This window comes from Schistocerca piceifrons, chromosome 4 (genome assembly GCF_021461385.2).
Source record: "Schistocerca piceifrons isolate TAMUIC-IGC-003096 chromosome 4, iqSchPice1.1, whole genome shotgun sequence".
NCBI lineage: Eukaryota > Metazoa > Arthropoda > Insecta > Orthoptera > Acrididae > Schistocerca > Schistocerca piceifrons.
In genome coordinates, this window is record NC_060141.1 from 656,670,004 (window position 1) to 656,688,324 (window position 18,321).

An 18,321-nucleotide genomic window follows, 5' to 3' on the forward strand; every position below is an offset into this window, starting at 1 on the left:
GTGAGGATCCAGATGGCATGAGTTGTGAAGCAGCCATTGAAATCTCACATACTGTGCCACTGGGTGGTCTACCTTGTTTTTGGCAACAGTTTGGCAGTGGCCATTCATTCTAGTTGACAACTGGTTGGTTATCATACTAATGTGAAACACTGTGCAGTGGTTACAGCAGAGCTGGGATATAATATGGCTGCTTTCACACGTGTTGTGTGTATGTGTTTGTGTACCAGCTGTTTGCCCCCCCCCCCCCCCCTTTCCTGTACCCGTAACTAGTCCACCGATGGCTCTACCCACTCTGCCATGAGTCGCTAGACACTCCCCCCCCCCCCCCCCAAACCCCCTCCTTGCCTCCCACCTCTCACCACACCCCACACCACCTCATGCCTGTACACTCACTATGGGCCAGTAAAGAGCTGGCAGTTGACTGAGCACAATGCAGGGAGTCAAGTGTGTGTGTGTGTGTGTGTTTGTGCATGTGTTTGTGTTTCTGTGCATGTCTTTCCTACAGCTAGAAAAATGAAGTGCATCCCGAAAGCTAGCCGAGCTCCATACATTTTGTTTGTGTGACTATCGATAATGCAATGCTTCTGTCTTTCTGTGAGTCGTCTCCTTTATTTATAAGTAATTCATAACCGTATATATTGAGTTAGTTCAGGACATAATGGGCTACATACAGTCTCAGGTTATGTTTACTGCATAAATGAAATGGCTGCATTCCAAATTATTGGTTTTACGAACCATAGGTGATCGTGTTGTGTGCCCTTCAGCAATGTAAGTGGTGAGCCCTTATGACAGTGAAGAACGCAATCCGGCAACTTTAGTTCTCCTCAGTCTTCGCTCACCGATATGCCTGTCGTATTATTCGGTAATTGACGCTTTCCTTCTTATCTCATGGTAAGAAATAGAAATTAGGTAGTTTATAAAACAGTTATGACTAGTCTGCACGTTTCGAGTTGTCCCTTCCAGAGTATAAAAAGAATGCTAGTAATAAGTGTAGGCTGTGGGTTTCATCCCATTTCAAGTTTTCGGTTACACCACAAAGTCTTTCCTGTTGGAGGTCTTAGGCAAAATGTTATCGGTTAACTCGTCGCATCAGATTCGGATACAATCCGAAATTTTGTGTGATATTCCGCATAGTCGCCATCATGGCCTAGATCAGACGTTGTCTGTGACAACTGTGATGGAAGCAATAATCGAAAGCTTGGGATTTTGACCAAGCCCCAAATAATAATTGTGATGGTGGACGAAATGATGGGACGTTTGGAATTTTAACTTAAACCTTGATGATGATGTCGTTATTTTATCCGATTGTGATGATGGAAGTAAACCTAATGTTTACCAAATATTTATGTTTGTTTCTGTTTAATGGGATCTTGTTTGTACATTTCTTACGACATAATTTTATTAACTTTCAATGACACAGATACGTTGCCTACGTACCTGACTGTCTTCTTTCCTTTCAGGTTTCGTCTGTGCAAGCAATTTAAATTTCCATGTCTAAAAGAAATTTAATAATTTGTTTTGTAATTGACATTATCTTCGCAAATGCCATGTGTAAAAGGGAAGCTGCAAAATTCGTGATTTTAGAGTTCCGTTGAAACGTACCGTATGTTCGTAAGCTCAAAATGTATCCTTCACTACCCTCTGCTAACGCTCGAAGTGTGTATGATTTTGTTTCACTCTGTGTATTTATAGTGTGTGTATTTACAGTGTGTGTATTTAATACTGTCCTTCACTAGACCCAAAACAATGTTCTACAGTTGACTACATAAAATGTGTTACCATGCGATTTAAGTATGAAAACTGTATACTCAAGCCATTGCTACTGTTAAAACTAAATATGGAAAAATAGCAATCAAAGTGGAGGGGTACACGCGTAGCCTACAATGTAACAGTGCAAGTGGAAGCTACTGTAACTGATTTTTGATGTTGCTGAGCAACAATCATAAATTGTGTTTAAATGAACACACCGCCGTTTGACTATTGCCAAATTGCGTTGTGTTCATTAAAAAACATTTCGGTGACTGAAGTGTAATAGCAACAGAACATCTTTATTGTTCTTATTTTGAGTGCCTTATCTAAGTATGAAAGTATTACAGTATGTTAGAACCCCAGATGTAGTGGTTCATGTCTTAATTGAATTATGAACAAAAAGAGCTCCTACAGACATCTTCGAAGGGCGAGGCAACACCATGCCGTCATCTATATCTCACCAACACCTCACCTGACCGTTTTACAGTTTCCTTCTAATCAATGTTCCAATGAAATCGTTGCTTTATGCACGTAGTGCAACACTAACTGCTGATAATTGTGTAAGTCGCCAGAGATAACAATTATTTTGGTAGTTGGTGCCTGATGATTTCTCCTATCATTAGACACAGATGGTGCCAAGGAATGCATCTGAGACATTGTGTTGGCCACAGGATGACTCCAGACCCATTCGTACGAAGCTCCTTCTGGACCGTGGTGGTGGGCGCAACAGTTTCCTGTGTGGGCGGAATTTCGATCAACCAGGGGATGGTGCAGAAGTTCCTGGCGCTGCCGAGCATGACGGCTGCTCGAAAGTAAGTGATCATTGTCAAGTATTTACTACCATCCCTTTTGCAATTCCGCGGGGCTACATTGAGTACAGTAATTACTTTATCAGCTGATGACAACGAAGCGCCAGCGTATTGCTTTTAAATTTTACGTTGGTTTTAGGAACGTTGTTCAACTCAGAGTGGAAGACAGATAATTTTTCTATCTTTCACCTATTTTGCCACAACTATTCATAACCACTTGTCCCTTCATAATAGTGCCAGTTGATTATTCTTTGTCGCACTATTTTTTGTAGTTTCTTCATATTATATTTGAACTCAGCACGTTCTTTTGAGGAACTTCCACGTTCAACAGGTCTCTGATGGGGTTCACTTTCGGCTTGATGCTTATGAACGTCATAAGCATTTTCTGCGGCCTCCTGTTGTACGCTGCATATCACGACTGCGACCCAATTGCGACTAAAGTAAGTACCATGCAACGCAGAAAGCCAATAACAACTTTAGCCCTATGAAGGTGAAATTAGAATGAATTACCACATAATTCTTTAGGTTTGCGGTGCTGTTTATTTATATCTACATCTCTACCTGCACAGGCTGTTAGCGGTATAAGGACAGATCTTGTGATGGCTCTGAGCACTATGGGACTCAACTGCTGAGGTCATTAGTCCCCTAGAACTTAGAACTAGTTAAACCTAACTAACCCAAGGACATCACAAACATCCATGCCCGAGGCAGGATTCGAACCTGCGACCGTAGCGGTCTTGCGGTTCCAGACTACAGCGCCTTTAACCGCACGGCCACTTCGGCCGGCGATCTTGTGATCTTTGGTACCTTAATGTGTAGCCATTTCAGTGTGTTGGTTGCTTTATTCTGCATCTAACGACCTTTCTGCGAACATGTCACATAATTTACTGCTTATTTTCCGCACAGTCATAACTCCACCACTAAGTGAACTACGCCTGTCGACATAGACTTCTCGTTTTGCATCCACAAATCCACACTTCAGCACCTGAACTGCAGCCCAGGGTAACACAAACATGAATGACTTTATCTTGTCAATTACACTTCGACGTACTAATCAACCTAAACATAGTAATCCTCATAGCTGTAATTATTGGTCAGTAAATACTGTTGTAATTGTGCTCAGAACACTGTCCTGAGTCAACAATAATAATATCTGCACCTGTATCCATAACAACCTGTATATCTATTTCTATACCTGTATCTACATCTACACGGTGAACTCGAACACCATCGACAAAATTTCAGACGTTCTTCAGGTATAATTTCTGAGCTTTGCCGCATAAGATGCCGTTGGCCTCCGATGACCTGTTACACAGTAACTGGATTTCGTTTGATAACATTCACCTTTGTATCGGCATTATACTGAAAATGCCTGCAGAACAGAGCAAATGTCAACGGAATGCACTGTGTTTCTTGTTTGGAAACAAACGTGTTCCATACACTCACGGTATTTGCTGTTCACGGCAGTAATGTGTACTTTAATCTTCGCCCTCAAGTTTGTAGAAGTAATGCATGGTTCTGTCTCAGGTTTGTTTTTGCGGTAATATTATTTGCACGTTAAAAATGATGAATTGCTGTACGGATAGGCTTACTGGTGAAGAGTTGGCCAATATGCTTCTCGTGTGTGGGGTCATTAAAGGAAAAACGAAAACGGCGCAAAGAGACTATCCTGAGTTATTCTTGCAGTGACAGCAAATTCGTCGCAGTATGTGTGGATCTGTACATAAGCACATTCCTGCGTTTTTTTTCTTTTTTTTTCGTGTTCTGCGTTTTTGAGACAGAATTTTACAGGAATTTTCACTCATGTTAAAATATTTTGACAGTAACAAAGGGATAACAAATAGAATGAATCAAAAGAACGTGAAGCGATACTGTCATTACGACATGGCTTAGAAGATAGTTTTGAAAACGGTAAATCATTTATAGCATTTGTAGAATTACAAAAGATTTTTATAATGTTCATGTAATACACTCGCTGGAAATGTGAAGGTATCAGTATATACGGAGGGGAAGTTTATCTAAAAATTGTGATAAACACGAAAGAAGTAACAAAATGACACGAAAAAAGGCAGTAACTGAGAAAAGAAAGAAACTTCGTCGTAAGCTGTCTTACAAATCATACAAATTGAATTCTGAGTCATCAGTAATGGAAACTACGGACACGTTTGGAAAGGAAATTGTATTTGAGGGAGAAGAAATAAAAGAAATTAGCTTAGCCAAATATGCTGTAATTCTATTAGAGACGGCAAAGCAGTTCAGTTGAACGGAATGAAAAGAAGTTATAAGGTGGATATAAGTAAAAGAATGGTAATGGACTGTTGTCGATTTAAGTCACTTTATGCTGAGAAAATTAGGTTAAGGAATAAGACGCCGAAAACAGTAAACGAATTTTGCTATTTGGGCAACGAGGTAAGTGACGCGGGCAGAAGTGAAGAGGATATAAAATGTAGGCTACCAATGGCAAGAAAACGTTCTTTGAAAAAGAGATATATGTTGACTGTGAATATAAATTGAAGTGCTAAGAAGTCTTTCTTGAAAACGTTTGCAGTGTGGTGTTATAAGTAAACGAAACATAGATATTAAGCTGTACAAATACCAAGAGCTGAAGTATTTGAAATATGGTACTGCACAAGAAGAATTTTGAGGAAGAGTTTAGAAGAACGAAGCATTATAGCACATCCAGGCAAAGTAGGATAGTTTATTATGAAAAATATTGAGGCATCAAGCTCTAGTTAAATTGGTAACGTAGGTAAGTACTACGAGTAAGAGTTGAACATGTCAATCGAGACTTAATTCAATTAACTTCAAACGGTACAGAGCTTCACTCGTCTGACTAGTAACTAAATAAATGAAAACGAAAATATTTTTGTTGTGGGCAGAAATTAGTATTATGAAGATAGAGATGTTGTTTTTTATGAGAGGCGTTGCGATGATGACAGATGCCTCCCTGAGCGATTCAACGTGCTTTTGTTCACTGGCAGGACTCCATAGACACTCTGCAAGCGCCTGTGAATATCTGCAATACTGTGGTTTTCCACCAAAAGAAACTCAATAACAGCTCTCTCCTTGGAACGCTGCTCCGTTCGAGATGCCATTTTGAAGGCCACGTATGACGTCGTTACCTATCGGTACTTCACGGAAATACAGGGGCTCAAGAGGAAACGTTCCACGACATCCCACAACATATTCTTCATTTTTTTCCAGAGAAAACAATGTGTTGCATTACTTATTGAACGCCCCTTGTAAATAGCAATTATCGTAATTTTTCTGTTGTTCATTTATTTCGAACTATACCTTGTATGAGATTTCGTGTCGAAAGCTATTTCACATGCTGAATAAGTGTACATTATATGAAGCAGAAAAAATACCTTTTGGTGATGGTTAAATTTTCGCTGCTTTTTTGAGGGCCCCCAAAAAATGAAGAGTGGCCGCAGAATAGTGAAGCTTCGTGGAAATATTTGTAAGGGCACGCGGGAGAGAAATAATCAATTGAAAGAATAACAATTTAATTTCTACACGAAAGGGAATCATCTGTTGATGGCATATAATGTTTACGTTCTAGGTTACCAATGTTGCTCAATGTGAGGACCGTTTGCATCCACGACAGTCTGGAACCGCACAAGAGACACCATTTCGTTGTTCGTCGCGGAACTTTTTGAACCGCAGTTCATGGAATATTGAGCAGTCATGACACAGCTTGTGCTCTACTTAAGACCGCGCATTGTCTCCAGCATTTTGAGCCACGGCAGCGGTAACTTCCACAGTTTGTGCACTATTAGCCGTCGGCCTCTTCCAGGCGCAATTCCCAAATTGTCCGTTAATACTTCTGTATCGTTCTGCAGCATCGGTGTGGAAAGAGAAACTCTTCCTTTGACGCATCGATGCTTTCTAAGAGCGGCAGCTGTATTATTGTTGTTTTGATAAAACAGCTTTACGAGTAGAGCCCTGTTCACCTTGTCCAGACTGCCTGCAGCTGTAATGCACACCGATGTTTGTGTCTCAAACCTACGTCATCGTATCACTACTGGTGCCTAACGTCGCTAGTGAAAAAACACTACTGAAACGCAAATTCTGCAACGCATAGTCTGAACATCATCCCTAAAAATTTGGGTACCCATACGGTAAATAGATTTCCCTCTTTTCCGATTCAAGTAGCGAAAGTTCAATTATAACCAGACTGTACTTTACGGGAGTTATCTCTATGTAAGAATTTGTGTTATTTCAGAAGTAAAACTGTACTCTACTGCAGTAGGACTTCCTTTCCATTGTTATTTCTGTTCTTTCATCTGTTAAACATTTGTATCATGCCTTACCTAAATAATATGTACCACATATTTTTCTGTGGGAACGTCGTAAGTCAATTGTAGAGTACCCACGACCGGCACCAGACACCACTGTGGAAACAAACCTCTCATTGGGGCAAACCTCCGACGGGGAGTAATTTACATCTTGGCCAGCAATAGTAAAACAGCTATGCACTGAACAAGGGTCATGGGAACCATGTGCCACTGGTGCTTCCTAACAACGCGGTCCCAGTGAGGGTGGAACCAGAGGCCAACGTTGACAGATCTGTCTTCTTGAGAGCTTTGATTACTCCAGTTTCTCAGACACAAGGACCCTGGAGCAGACGAATAATTGAGCTTCTTCGGAGAGCTAGCCATGACAAAATTGGTCCACCTAGCGTCAACAACAATCTCTGTTTCCAAGAAGAATGGAATAATTCCAATTTCAAAGACGATGGTTGCCGACAGATATGAATATTGCCGAAATAGCAGTGTAATAAGTCAAGGTTGTAAATAACTGCCGGCCGGGGTGGCCGAGCGGTTCTAGGCGCTACAGTCTGGAACCGCGCGACCGCTACGGTCGCAGGTTCGAATCCTGCCTTGGGCATGGGTGTGTGTGTGCTGTCCTTAGGTTAGTTGGGTTTAAGTAGTTCTAAGTTCTAGGTGACTGATGACCTCAGAAGTTAAGTCCCATAGTGCTCAGAGCCATTTTTTGTTTTTTGTTTTTTGTAAATAACTGACAAGAATTATTACAGATATGCTGGTAGCAACAGGTCTCGGGGAATTTACGTTTGGATCTCGGAGAAATATAAAAACTGTCGAGGCCATGCTTTCCCTACGACGTATCTTACAAGAAACGTTAAAGGAGGACATACCTACCTTAATAGCATTTGTAGATTTAGAGAAAGGTTTTGACAATGTTTACTGGAATATACTCTTTGAAATTATGAAATTACAAAGGTAAAATACTTGGAGGGAAAGGTCATTTGCCGCTTGCACAGAAATGAGACGGCGGTTACAATAAATAGAACAAATAAATGAAAGATAAACAGTGGTTCACAAGGGAGTGAAACTGAATTTAGCCTATCCCCGTGTCATTCAACCTGTACATTCAGGAAGCAGAGGGGTAAACAGAGAAGAAATTTGGAGGAGAAATTAAAGTTCAGGGAGAAGGAAAAAAAAAAACGTTGATGTTTGCTGATGACATTGCAATTCTATCATAGACAACGAACGACTTGTGAGAGTAATTGAATGGGATGGGGATTGTAAAATGAACATCGATAAAAGTAAAAGTACGCCAGTAGAATGTAGTCGAATTAATTCAGGTAGTTCTGAGGCAAGTAGATTAGGGAATGAGACACTAAAGGTAGTTGCTCGGTTTGGACAGTGAAATAACTGATGGTGGTTCAAGTACAGAATATGTGAAAATTCTGGCTGGCTACAGCGCGAAAAACATTTTTTTTTTAAGAAAAGGAACGTGTTAACCTCTAATAAAAATTTAAGTCTTTTCTGAAGGCATTTGTGTTGAGTATAGTGCTACTGAAAAGTTTTAACGCTTAGGTGGGCAGATCAAGTAACTAAGAGGAAGTATTGAAACGAAGTGGGGGAAAAGAATTTTATAGCGCAACTTGACTAATAGATGGGATCGTTTGATAGTACACATCGTGAAAAATGAAAGTATCCTGAATTTGGTAATGGAGGAAACCATGGGAAGTAAAAACCTTGGGAGGGGGGGGGGGGGACCAAGGGATGAATACAGTAAGGAAGTTCACTTGGATGTAGGTTGCAGCATCTATTTGGAGACGAAGAGGGTTGCGTGGAGAGCGACCTCTCAGCCAGACTTCAGACTGAAGGTCACTGCAACAACAAGAGAACTGCAGGGGAAACTCTATGCAGTACGTTCACTGGCGACGTTGTGGTCCCGAAAGGACCTCAAATAGTATCAAATAGGCACATTTCAAAGTAGTATCAGTAATATAAGTGTTAGCAAATCACCGCCAAGGATGGCTACTTTTTACCCCTTACGAGTATCTCTGCTGTCAGCATACCGCAGTTATCTACATTTATGGGGTTGCGGATTTCACGGACAGTGTTTGAAGCGAATGCCGTATAGTGTGTAAAGGGATTACATCATAGCCCGGTAATAGTTTTGGATGCAAGTGAACCGCAAAAGGTGGACAAATACCTGCTGGTCCTACTCGACCGTGCATCCAATTTTGGGACTATGGTTTTGTCGGGTGGTGTCATTGTTCCGTTTCTCACAAAATTTTCGCATCCCACATTGAAAGCCTTTTCATTAGCAATATCCCAGAAAGGGAGAATACAAAATACCGAGGGTGAAGGGAATCGTACATGTCTGCAGACTCGAGTCGAGGACGGGGTTAAACTGCTGTTGCAAAACAGCTCCAGTGGACGATTCGGAGTTTGAGAAACTAGGCTTCCCAAGCTCTCCGTAGTAGACGCCAATAATGCAGCAGCGTGCTGCGGAAATCGGAGGTGGCCAGTTTGAATTCTGACGGTAGAAGAAATTTGCACAGACAGTATTTGACCATCAAATGGGAGAGAGAAGTTAGCGTAGACCGCGTTTACTTGTCTTTGCGCCAGTGTCTTTCGTTAAATTCCAAAACTTTCCACACTGTCTAGTTCAGTGAGGACGTGCAACTCATTGGTGATCCCTCCATGGGGTGCAGGCGTTGATCTTGGCGGAGCCACTCACCTTATTCGAGAGTAGTAGGCTATGTGCCGTTACCGGGTTTCACCCTTTTCTCTCACCACATACGTATGTCACTGTCATTCGCTCTCAACAGACACTCGCCGGCCGGTGTGGCCGTGCGGTTCTAAGTGCGTCAGTTTGGAACCGCGTGACCGCTACGGTCGCAGGTTCGAATCCTGCCTCGGGCATGGATGTGTGTAATGTCCTTAGGTTAGTTAGGTTTAAGTAGTTCTAAGTTCTAGGGGACTGATGACCTCAGTAGTTAAGTCCCATAGTGCTCAGAGCCATTTGAACCATTTTTTCAACAGACACTCAATTCCTCAACTCACACACGACGAGGAAAGGGTCAATGGAGTGGTGGGTGGGTGGGGGGGGGGGGGGGGGGGGAACACTCACAAGTTAGGCGTAATTAAGGAAATTACGCCAACATCGTCATCAGAGCTTTCTTTTTTATACCGAGGCTATTAGAAAAGGCACTAACTCACCTATTCATGACATAATGTCGGCTGGTTCGGCGACCACTACAAGCAGAGAAACAATTGTTTAGTTTATCTAACGTCTACCGGTTTCGGATTCAAGCACCATCGTCAGGCTATCCTACGATGAATATTATTTGAGTCCGCCCCTGGTAGCTGATTGGTCAGAGCGACAGAATGTCGAACCTAAGGTCCCGGGTCCGAGTCCCGGCTGAGTCGGAGATTTTCTCTGCTCATCTGCTCACGGACTGGGTGTTGTCCTTACCATCATCATTTCATCCCCATCGACGCGCAAGTCGCCGAAGAGGCGTCAACTCGAAAGACTTGCACCAGGCGAACGGTCTACCCGACGGGAGGTCCTAGCCACATGGCATTTCCAATATTACTTGAGAAATAGTTGCAAAATACTTTTCTCCATGACGCCTAACGCATGGTATAAATTGCTACCTCAAACAACGAGCAGCTTCTCACCACTGGCACACAGTCGTGAACCTCACTGACCCAAGTTTCATGTACTAAAAGAAAAGGTCAATGCTGCGCTTTGAATAACGCAAACTGATGAGTGTTACCTGTCTACAGAGATCTTTATTTATGTTTCTGTAAAAGACTCACAAAGTAAAAGACAACAAAAAACAAGAACCATGTAAAATATGGGGAGATGAAGAACACTTCTATGGTAGTAAGTTCCCATCTACTCTTTATATACGGTGCTTACCATTATACAACATAGACCTCACCATGAATCTTCTGTTCAGTATTATTGATAATACTAGCAAGAGATTAAGGTCTCATCGACAAGGAGATCATGAGAGACGTAGCACAAGCTCTGACTGGGGAAGGATAGGGAAGCAAATCGGCCGTTCCCTTTCGAAGATAGCATTCAGACATTTGCTTTACACGATTTAAGGAAATTATGGGAACCTAAACCAGGATGGCCAGACGTAGGTTTGAACCGTCGTTTCCCCGAATGAGAGTCCAGTGTGCTAACCACTCCGTCATATTGCATTCTAAAAACAAACTTATTTATACTGAAAAGATATCTAGCTGCCACAGGCATTAATGGTGCTATGTACTACTTCGCAACCGTCAGTTGAAGCACTGGCCGCGTTTCCGGTTTACCGTCTATCCCAGCGGTGTCCATCTGTACGATGCAGCTCTCGCCGGCACCGTATCGCTTCCTCCACGTCATATCGTACCGTCGTGATGACCACCCATTTTACAACGTGCAGTCGTGAGAGGATGCATCGTTGGGCCCTAGTATTAGGAGAAGACAACAAAGGAGCTGAATACTAATCCGTACAGCCGTTTACTAAGAATGGTGCATTCATCAGTGCTGCACTCACCTGGAATAACGTTGCTGCAGCGCTAATTCTTTAGAGGTCGTATGCTGACGTGACACTGAGATTGTGCTGATGTTTTCCAGGAGGTGTCTCGTCCAGACCAGCTGCTGCCCTTCTACGTGATGAGTGTGGCTGGACACGTCCCAGGATTGCCGGGGCTCTTCGTTGCTGGAATATTTGGAGCTGCCCTAAGGTAGGTGAACAGCAGGGCAGTGAGATAACTACCAATTGGATTCCATATCTATTTCAATTTCACCATGAAACAGCAATATTTTCTATCAAGGACAGGCATTCCTTGCAGGAGGAGCGACTGTTAAAAAGAAGTTTTTGAAAACAGCCATATCCGCAGTTTGTGTTTTTAATGACCGGTTTCGCTCGTCAAATGAACAAGAGCATCAACAAAATATACACTGTAGAAAATACAAACTGAGGTAATACGGAAAGCTTACACTGACGTTACGTAAAGTACATATTATACTTCCGTTCCGTAGCCATGTATGGAAGTGAAACATGGACGATAAATAGTTTGGACGAGAAGAGAATAGAAGCTTTCGAAATGTGGTGCTACAGAAGAATGCTTAAGATTGGATGGGTAGATCTGACAACTAATGAGGAGGTATTGAATAGAATTGGGGAGGATTTTGTGGCACAACGTGACAAGAAGAAGGGACCGGTTGGTAGGACATGTTCTGAGACATTAAGGGATCACCAATTTGGCATTGGAGAGTAGCGTGGAGGGTAAAAATCGTAGAGGGAGCCCAAGAGATGAATACACTAAGCAGATTCAGAAGGATGTAGGTTGCAGTAAGTACTGGGAGATGAAGAAGCTTGCACAGATTAGAGTAGCATGGAGAGCTGCATCAAACCAGTCTCTGGACTGAAGACTACAACAACAACAAAACAACATGGTGACTCGCGTTTAATGTTGGCTGACAGCGTGAACGATTGCGTTTCAAGTTGGCTGACGGCTCTAAAGATTATACTGTTTGTACTATAGCAATTAAACTTACAGTCGTAAATGATGACATTGACAGCGCCAAAGGTTAAATTGACTGTAAATGGGTTCTTCCAATTTTTTGATGAAGTGCTGTTGATAAGCAATCAAAATACAATACCTGTGATATTACCTTACCAGAAATGTTTTAAAAAACGGCAGTATCGAAACATATTTTAATTTTTACTGATGTACTCTTATTTTTTGAAAGATAAGCAGATAAAACCCTAGTTTTGAATGAATTTTTGCACATAATTTCTAAATATGTACTTTATATTGTGTTTTGAAAGATACGCAGATACGCACAGATATGAGATGTTTACACACACACCCAAAAAAGAGGAGATTAAAATGTAAATTCCATTTGCTGTAGTTGTAAATTATACGCTATGCCATGGACGTTACAGGTACTGTTGAGCAGTCAGTTGCATATTTGGCGCTGTCAACGTCATCATTTACTGCTTACGGTACTTTAAACGTAAGTTAAATAATGTGTACACCCAGTTTAATCTTTAGAGCGGTCATACAACTTTAAATGCTGTCTTTAAAGCTATCAACCAACTTTAAATGTAAGTTGTCATACTGGAAGTAGAATATGTACTTTACGCACTGTCGATTTAAGCTTCCTGTATTATCTCAATTTGTATCTTCTATATTGTATAGTCTGATCATGCTCTTGATCATCTGAAGAGCGAAATCGTTCGATAAAAGAAAGTGCGACTTTTCGTTGTTTGCAAAAGCTTAGCAATTGTTTCTGTTTGTCCTTAGCTTGAAAAAATGTACCATCAGGAGTAATTAACAGCTACACATACCTGAAAAGCAAAAGTACCTAATGGCATAGGATCTCTGATGAAATTGTGTTGAACTTCGATATATCTTGGACACTATTAGCAAATGATGGGCGTGGCCATTTTCCCTCCTGCCAGTTTCCAGTGCGCCTGATTGTCTATGTGTAGCTATGATTGTGTTTCAGACCAAGTGTCAGCAGTCGTCTATAGAAAGAAACTTCCTGCACCCATGCGATCACATCCACTTACGTGAACAAATTTTTTGATTTCTTACTTGTTCAATTAATTTCTCTTGTCACTTACATATATCAGGTATATGTAAAGTAAATAAAGGAAACAAATGCAGTTTAAGGGTGAGGAGGGGAGGGGAGAAAGACTATTGCCAACAGCCAATATTGATACTCTTCTGTCCAACATGATTTCAGATAAGATTAGAGGTTACAGTTTTAAATGAATGGCATCCTTGTTGAATAGCACGAAACGAATGAGTAAGAGATGTGAGTTCAACAGAGAGGAATGGATGTTGGTCTGTGACATTATAAATTTGAACAGGCTACTGGAGGTTTCACGAAAGCAAAAATCAGAGAGCACTCCATTTTTGTTGATAGATGTTGCTACGAAAAAAAAAAGAAAAAAAATGTGTGTGAAATCTTATGGGACTTAACTGCTAAGGTCATCAGTCCCTAAGCTTACACACTAAGTAACCTAAATTATTCTAAGGACAAACACACACACCCATGCCCGAGGGAGGACTCGAACCTACGCCGGGATCAGCCGCACAACCCATGACTGCAGCGCCCGAGACCGCTCGGCTAATCCCGCGCGGCAGATGTCGCTACAGAATTGAAAGTCAAGAAAGGGGAACCTTTTTAAGTTTCGTTGGGATGAGCTACAGTGTGCGTTGAGACGCATGGAAACGATCGTGGATGCGTTGGTCTAGGTGAGATTGCATCCTTTGGTTAGAAAGCAATCAGAAGAATTTTCGTCTTCAACCTTACGACATATGTAAGATCTACAGTGATGAATTACGAATTTGAGGTGGTGAAAGATTTTGATGAAATGGTAGGGCATCTGTGGGTGGGGGGGGGGGGGGGGGGGCAGACGGATACAGAAGGTGAGGCAGAAGGAAAGCCATCGCCATTTTGTTCATCGTAATTACATGTAACTTGTATATGAAAACAGAGGAGCGAATTATTCTTAGGCTGACTGGGTCTTTCGTGCTGCTGTCAACGTCTTTTATGTTAAAATCATACGTTTCTGCGTTTGGCCAGGTCGTCCAATACGTCTTAGACATCAATGTTCTGATTGGTTTGATGGGGCCCACCACGAATTCTTCTCCTGCCAACCTCTTCATCTGAGTAGCACCTGCAACCCATGTCCTCTGTCACTTTCTGGATGTATTCCAATTTCTGCCTGCCTCTACAGTTTTATCCTCTATAGGTCCCTTTACTAGAATGGAAGTTATTCTGTGATGTCTTAACTTACGTTCTACCAACCTATCCCTTCTTCTTGCCAGAATTTTCCGTATATTCCTTTCATCAAGGATTCTCCAGAGAATCTCCTCATTGCGTGCCTTATGAGTCTACGTAATTTTTAACATTCTTCTGTAGCACTGCATCTCACATGCTTCAGTTCTCTTCTGTTCACATTTTTCCATATTTCACGTTCCACTACCACACTATGGTGGGTTTTCTCCCTCAAAATACGGCCTATATTTATATTAGTTGACTCCTCTTGGCCAGGAATGCACTTTTTACCAGTGCTAATCTGCTTTTTTAGTCCTCCTTTCTGTTCTCGTTTCTGCTACATAACATTACTTTCGGTTTACTGGACTAAAAACTGGCTTGTGACACGACATTTACATTTCATGGCAAGCTGCGTTCTTTACCTTGTGTTTCACAGCGTCGTCGGCTTGGCTGCTACCATGTGTCGTCTGATCTGTAAATCTATCAGGATCCTATACTTAGTGTGGCTTATTCTATATTAACAGACTTGCCCTACGTTTTCTTGAAGTGAAAAACGTTAACTTCACTCTAGTCTACTTTTAATGGCTAAACACACGCGCAAGGCTGGAGCGCCGGGTGTTACTCTGTCCTCGTTGTTCTTGCAAGAATTTAACTGTATTGGCTCTTTTCGTTCTCCGCAGAGGAGTTTTAGGAAAAGCATTCATCCAGCTCTTGTCTGAATTTTGGAACTGGGTGAACAAAGTGTTCACATCAACGTATCTCCTTTCCCCGTCGTCATGTCAGAGAAGGATGCCCTCTGACCACACTTGACGACGTCTCAAAGGAAAGTGTCTGTCACCTCAGCCTAGCTTCCCTGACCTCTACAGTGGGGTTGGACACTGGATGGAACAGCCAATGGCAGTCGCTCTTTCTTTGCTAGTAGCGGTGGCTGCCCAATCAGCAAATGGCATAAAAAGTACAGTGTCGTACAGTTGGCTGGTTTTCAAGTGAACAGCCAGGTATGTTACCCCCTTATTAACACTCCATCATCCAGAAGAGTGGTAAGTTACGTCCTCACGCGCCGCTCAGTGATATATTGATCTTCCTCCAGTTTTCTGCCGTGCCCGTCACCTGCAATTGACCTTGACTAGGCTGCGGCTCTGCAGGCCATTGTGTCGCAGCGTGGCTAACTAAAACTGGCTTCCCCTGTTTCTACCTAACTTAAACATGCAAATTTACATAAGGGAGTTATTCTCGTCGCTCTCGATGCCACGTGTATTAAATATCAAACAAGTGAAACATACATACAAAAACCCATCCCATGTTGAAAAACCAGTGGCTTGCAACACTATAAACGACACGAAAAACTGAGGCACCCGACATCTAAGGTGTACAAAATTCCGTCGTCATACACGGTCATTGTTTCTTCAAAGTACAGATTGAACAGCAGGGGCGAAAGATTACATCCCTGTCTTACATCCTTTCTAGGCTTCGTTCTTGGTCTTCCACTCCTATTGTTCCCCCTTGGCTCTTGCACATATAGTATACTTAACCTTCTCTCCCTACAGTCTAGCCTATTTTTCTCAGAATTTCGAAAATCTGGCATCGTTTGACATTGTCAAACGTTTTCTCCCGGTCGACAAATTAGTCATGCTTCCATTATCAAAACGCAACGTCAGAACTGTCTTTCTGGTACCTTTACCTTTCCTAATACCAAACGTATCATCATCTAGCCCATCCCCAGTTTCGTTTTCCATTCTTCTGTATAATATTCTTGTCAGCAACTTGGATGTATGATCCATCAACGTGATTGTGCTTCAGTTGTCGCACTTTCCGGCTCTTGCAGTGTTCTGTGCATGATGTTTTTCCGAAAGACAGTTAGTGTGTCGCCAGACTCATACAATCTGATGGAATGTTATCTATTCACTGTGCCTCATTTGTTCTTAAGTCATACAAAGCTCTCTTACATCTACATCTACGTGATTACTCTGCTATTCACAATAAAGTGCCTGGCAGAGGGTTCAATGAACCACCTTAAAAGTGTCTCTCTACCGTTCCACTCTCGAATGGCGCGCGTGAAAAACGAGCACTTAAATTTTTTGTTCGAGCCCTGATTTCTCTTATTTTAAAGTGATGATCATTTCCCCATGTGTAGGTGGATGCCAACAGCACGTTTTCGCAATCGGAGGAGTAAACTGGTCATTTCATGAGAAGATCCCGTCGCAACGAAAAACGCCTTTCTTTTAATGATTGCCACTCCAATGCACGTATCATGTCTGTGACACTATCTCCCCTGTTTCACGATAATACAAAACGAGCTGCCCTCCATTGTACTTTTTCGATGTCATCAGTGAGTCCCACCTCATGCAGATCCCACACTGCACAGCAGTACTCCAGAATAGGGCGGACAAGCGTGGTGTAAGCAGTTTCTTTGGTAGACCTGTTACGCCTTCTAAGCGTTCTGCCAATAAATCGCAGTCTTTGGTTTGCTCTAACCACAACATTATCTGTGTGATCGTTCCAATTTAGTTTATTTGAAATTGTAATCCCTAAGTATTTAGTTGAATTTACAGCCTTCAGGCTTGTGTGACTTATCGCGTAATGGAAATTTAGGGGATTTCTTTTAGTACTCATGCGAATAACTTCACGCTTTTCTTTATTCAGGGTCAGTTGCTACTTTTCAGACCATACAGATATCTTATCTAAGTCACTTTACATTTCATTTGATCATCAGATGACTTGAGAAGACGGTAAATGACAGCATCATCTGCAATCAATCTTAAGAGAGCGACTCAGATTGTCTCGTATGTCGTTAATATAGGTCAGGAACAATAGAGGATCTATAACACTTCCTTGAGAAGCGTCGGATATTACTTTTGTTTTACTCTATGACTTTACATCTATTACTACGAACTGTGACCTTTCTGACAGGAACTCACGAATCGAGTCAGACAACGCAGTCGATATTCCAAAGGCACTCTGTTTGTTAAGAAGACGCTTTTGAGGAACGGTGTCTAAAGCCTTCTGGAAATATGGAAATTTGGATTCAATTTGACATCCCCTGTTGATAGGACTCATTACTTCATGAGTATAATGAGCTGTTTGCGTTTCACAAGAACGACATTTTCTGAATACGAGCTGACTATGTGTCAATAAATCGTTTTCTATTACCTATTTATAACATTTGAACACAGTATATGCTCCAAAATCCTACTGCAAATCGACGTTAGTGACGCGCACCTGTAATTCAGCCGATTACTCGTATTTCCCTTTTTGGGTGCTGGTGTGACTTGAGTAATTTTCCAGTCTTCAGGTGCTGATCTTTCTGCGAACAAGCAGTTGTATATAATTGTTGAATAAGGACCTATTGTATCGGCATACTCTGAAAGGAACCTGACTGGAATACAATCTGGACCGGAGGCTTTGCCTTTATTAAATGATTTAAGATGCTTTGTACACCGAGGATATCTACTTCTATGTTTTTCACCTCAAGTACTGAATACCCTATCTCTTCTATATCAACTCCTTTTTCTTCTTCTATTACGTATATTGTTCTGCCTCATAGAGGCCTTCAGTCTAGTTTTTCTATCTATTCGCTCTCTCCTCTGTATTTAACAGTGAAATTTCCATTTCACTCTTAATTTTCTCGCCCTTGCTTTTAATTTCATCGAAGGCTGTTTTGACTTTTCTGTATGCTGAGTCGGTCCTTATGACAATCATTTCT

At 41.8% G+C, this 18,321-nt stretch overlaps 1 protein-coding gene across 1 annotated transcript in view; it reads left to right on the forward strand.

Moving 5' to 3' along the window:
• Positions 1-18,321, forward strand: part of LOC124796095 (sodium-coupled monocarboxylate transporter 1-like) — a 128,686-nt gene that overhangs the window by 71,024 nt on the left and 39,341 nt on the right. Inside the window, exons 7-9 of the mRNA XM_047260181.1 lie at positions 2,421-2,561; positions 2,890-2,998; positions 11,454-11,563. Of these exons, the coding sequence (XP_047116137.1) occupies positions 2,421-2,561; positions 2,890-2,998; positions 11,454-11,563 (360 nt within the window). The remainder of the gene's footprint in view (positions 1-2,420; positions 2,562-2,889; positions 2,999-11,453; positions 11,564-18,321) is intronic.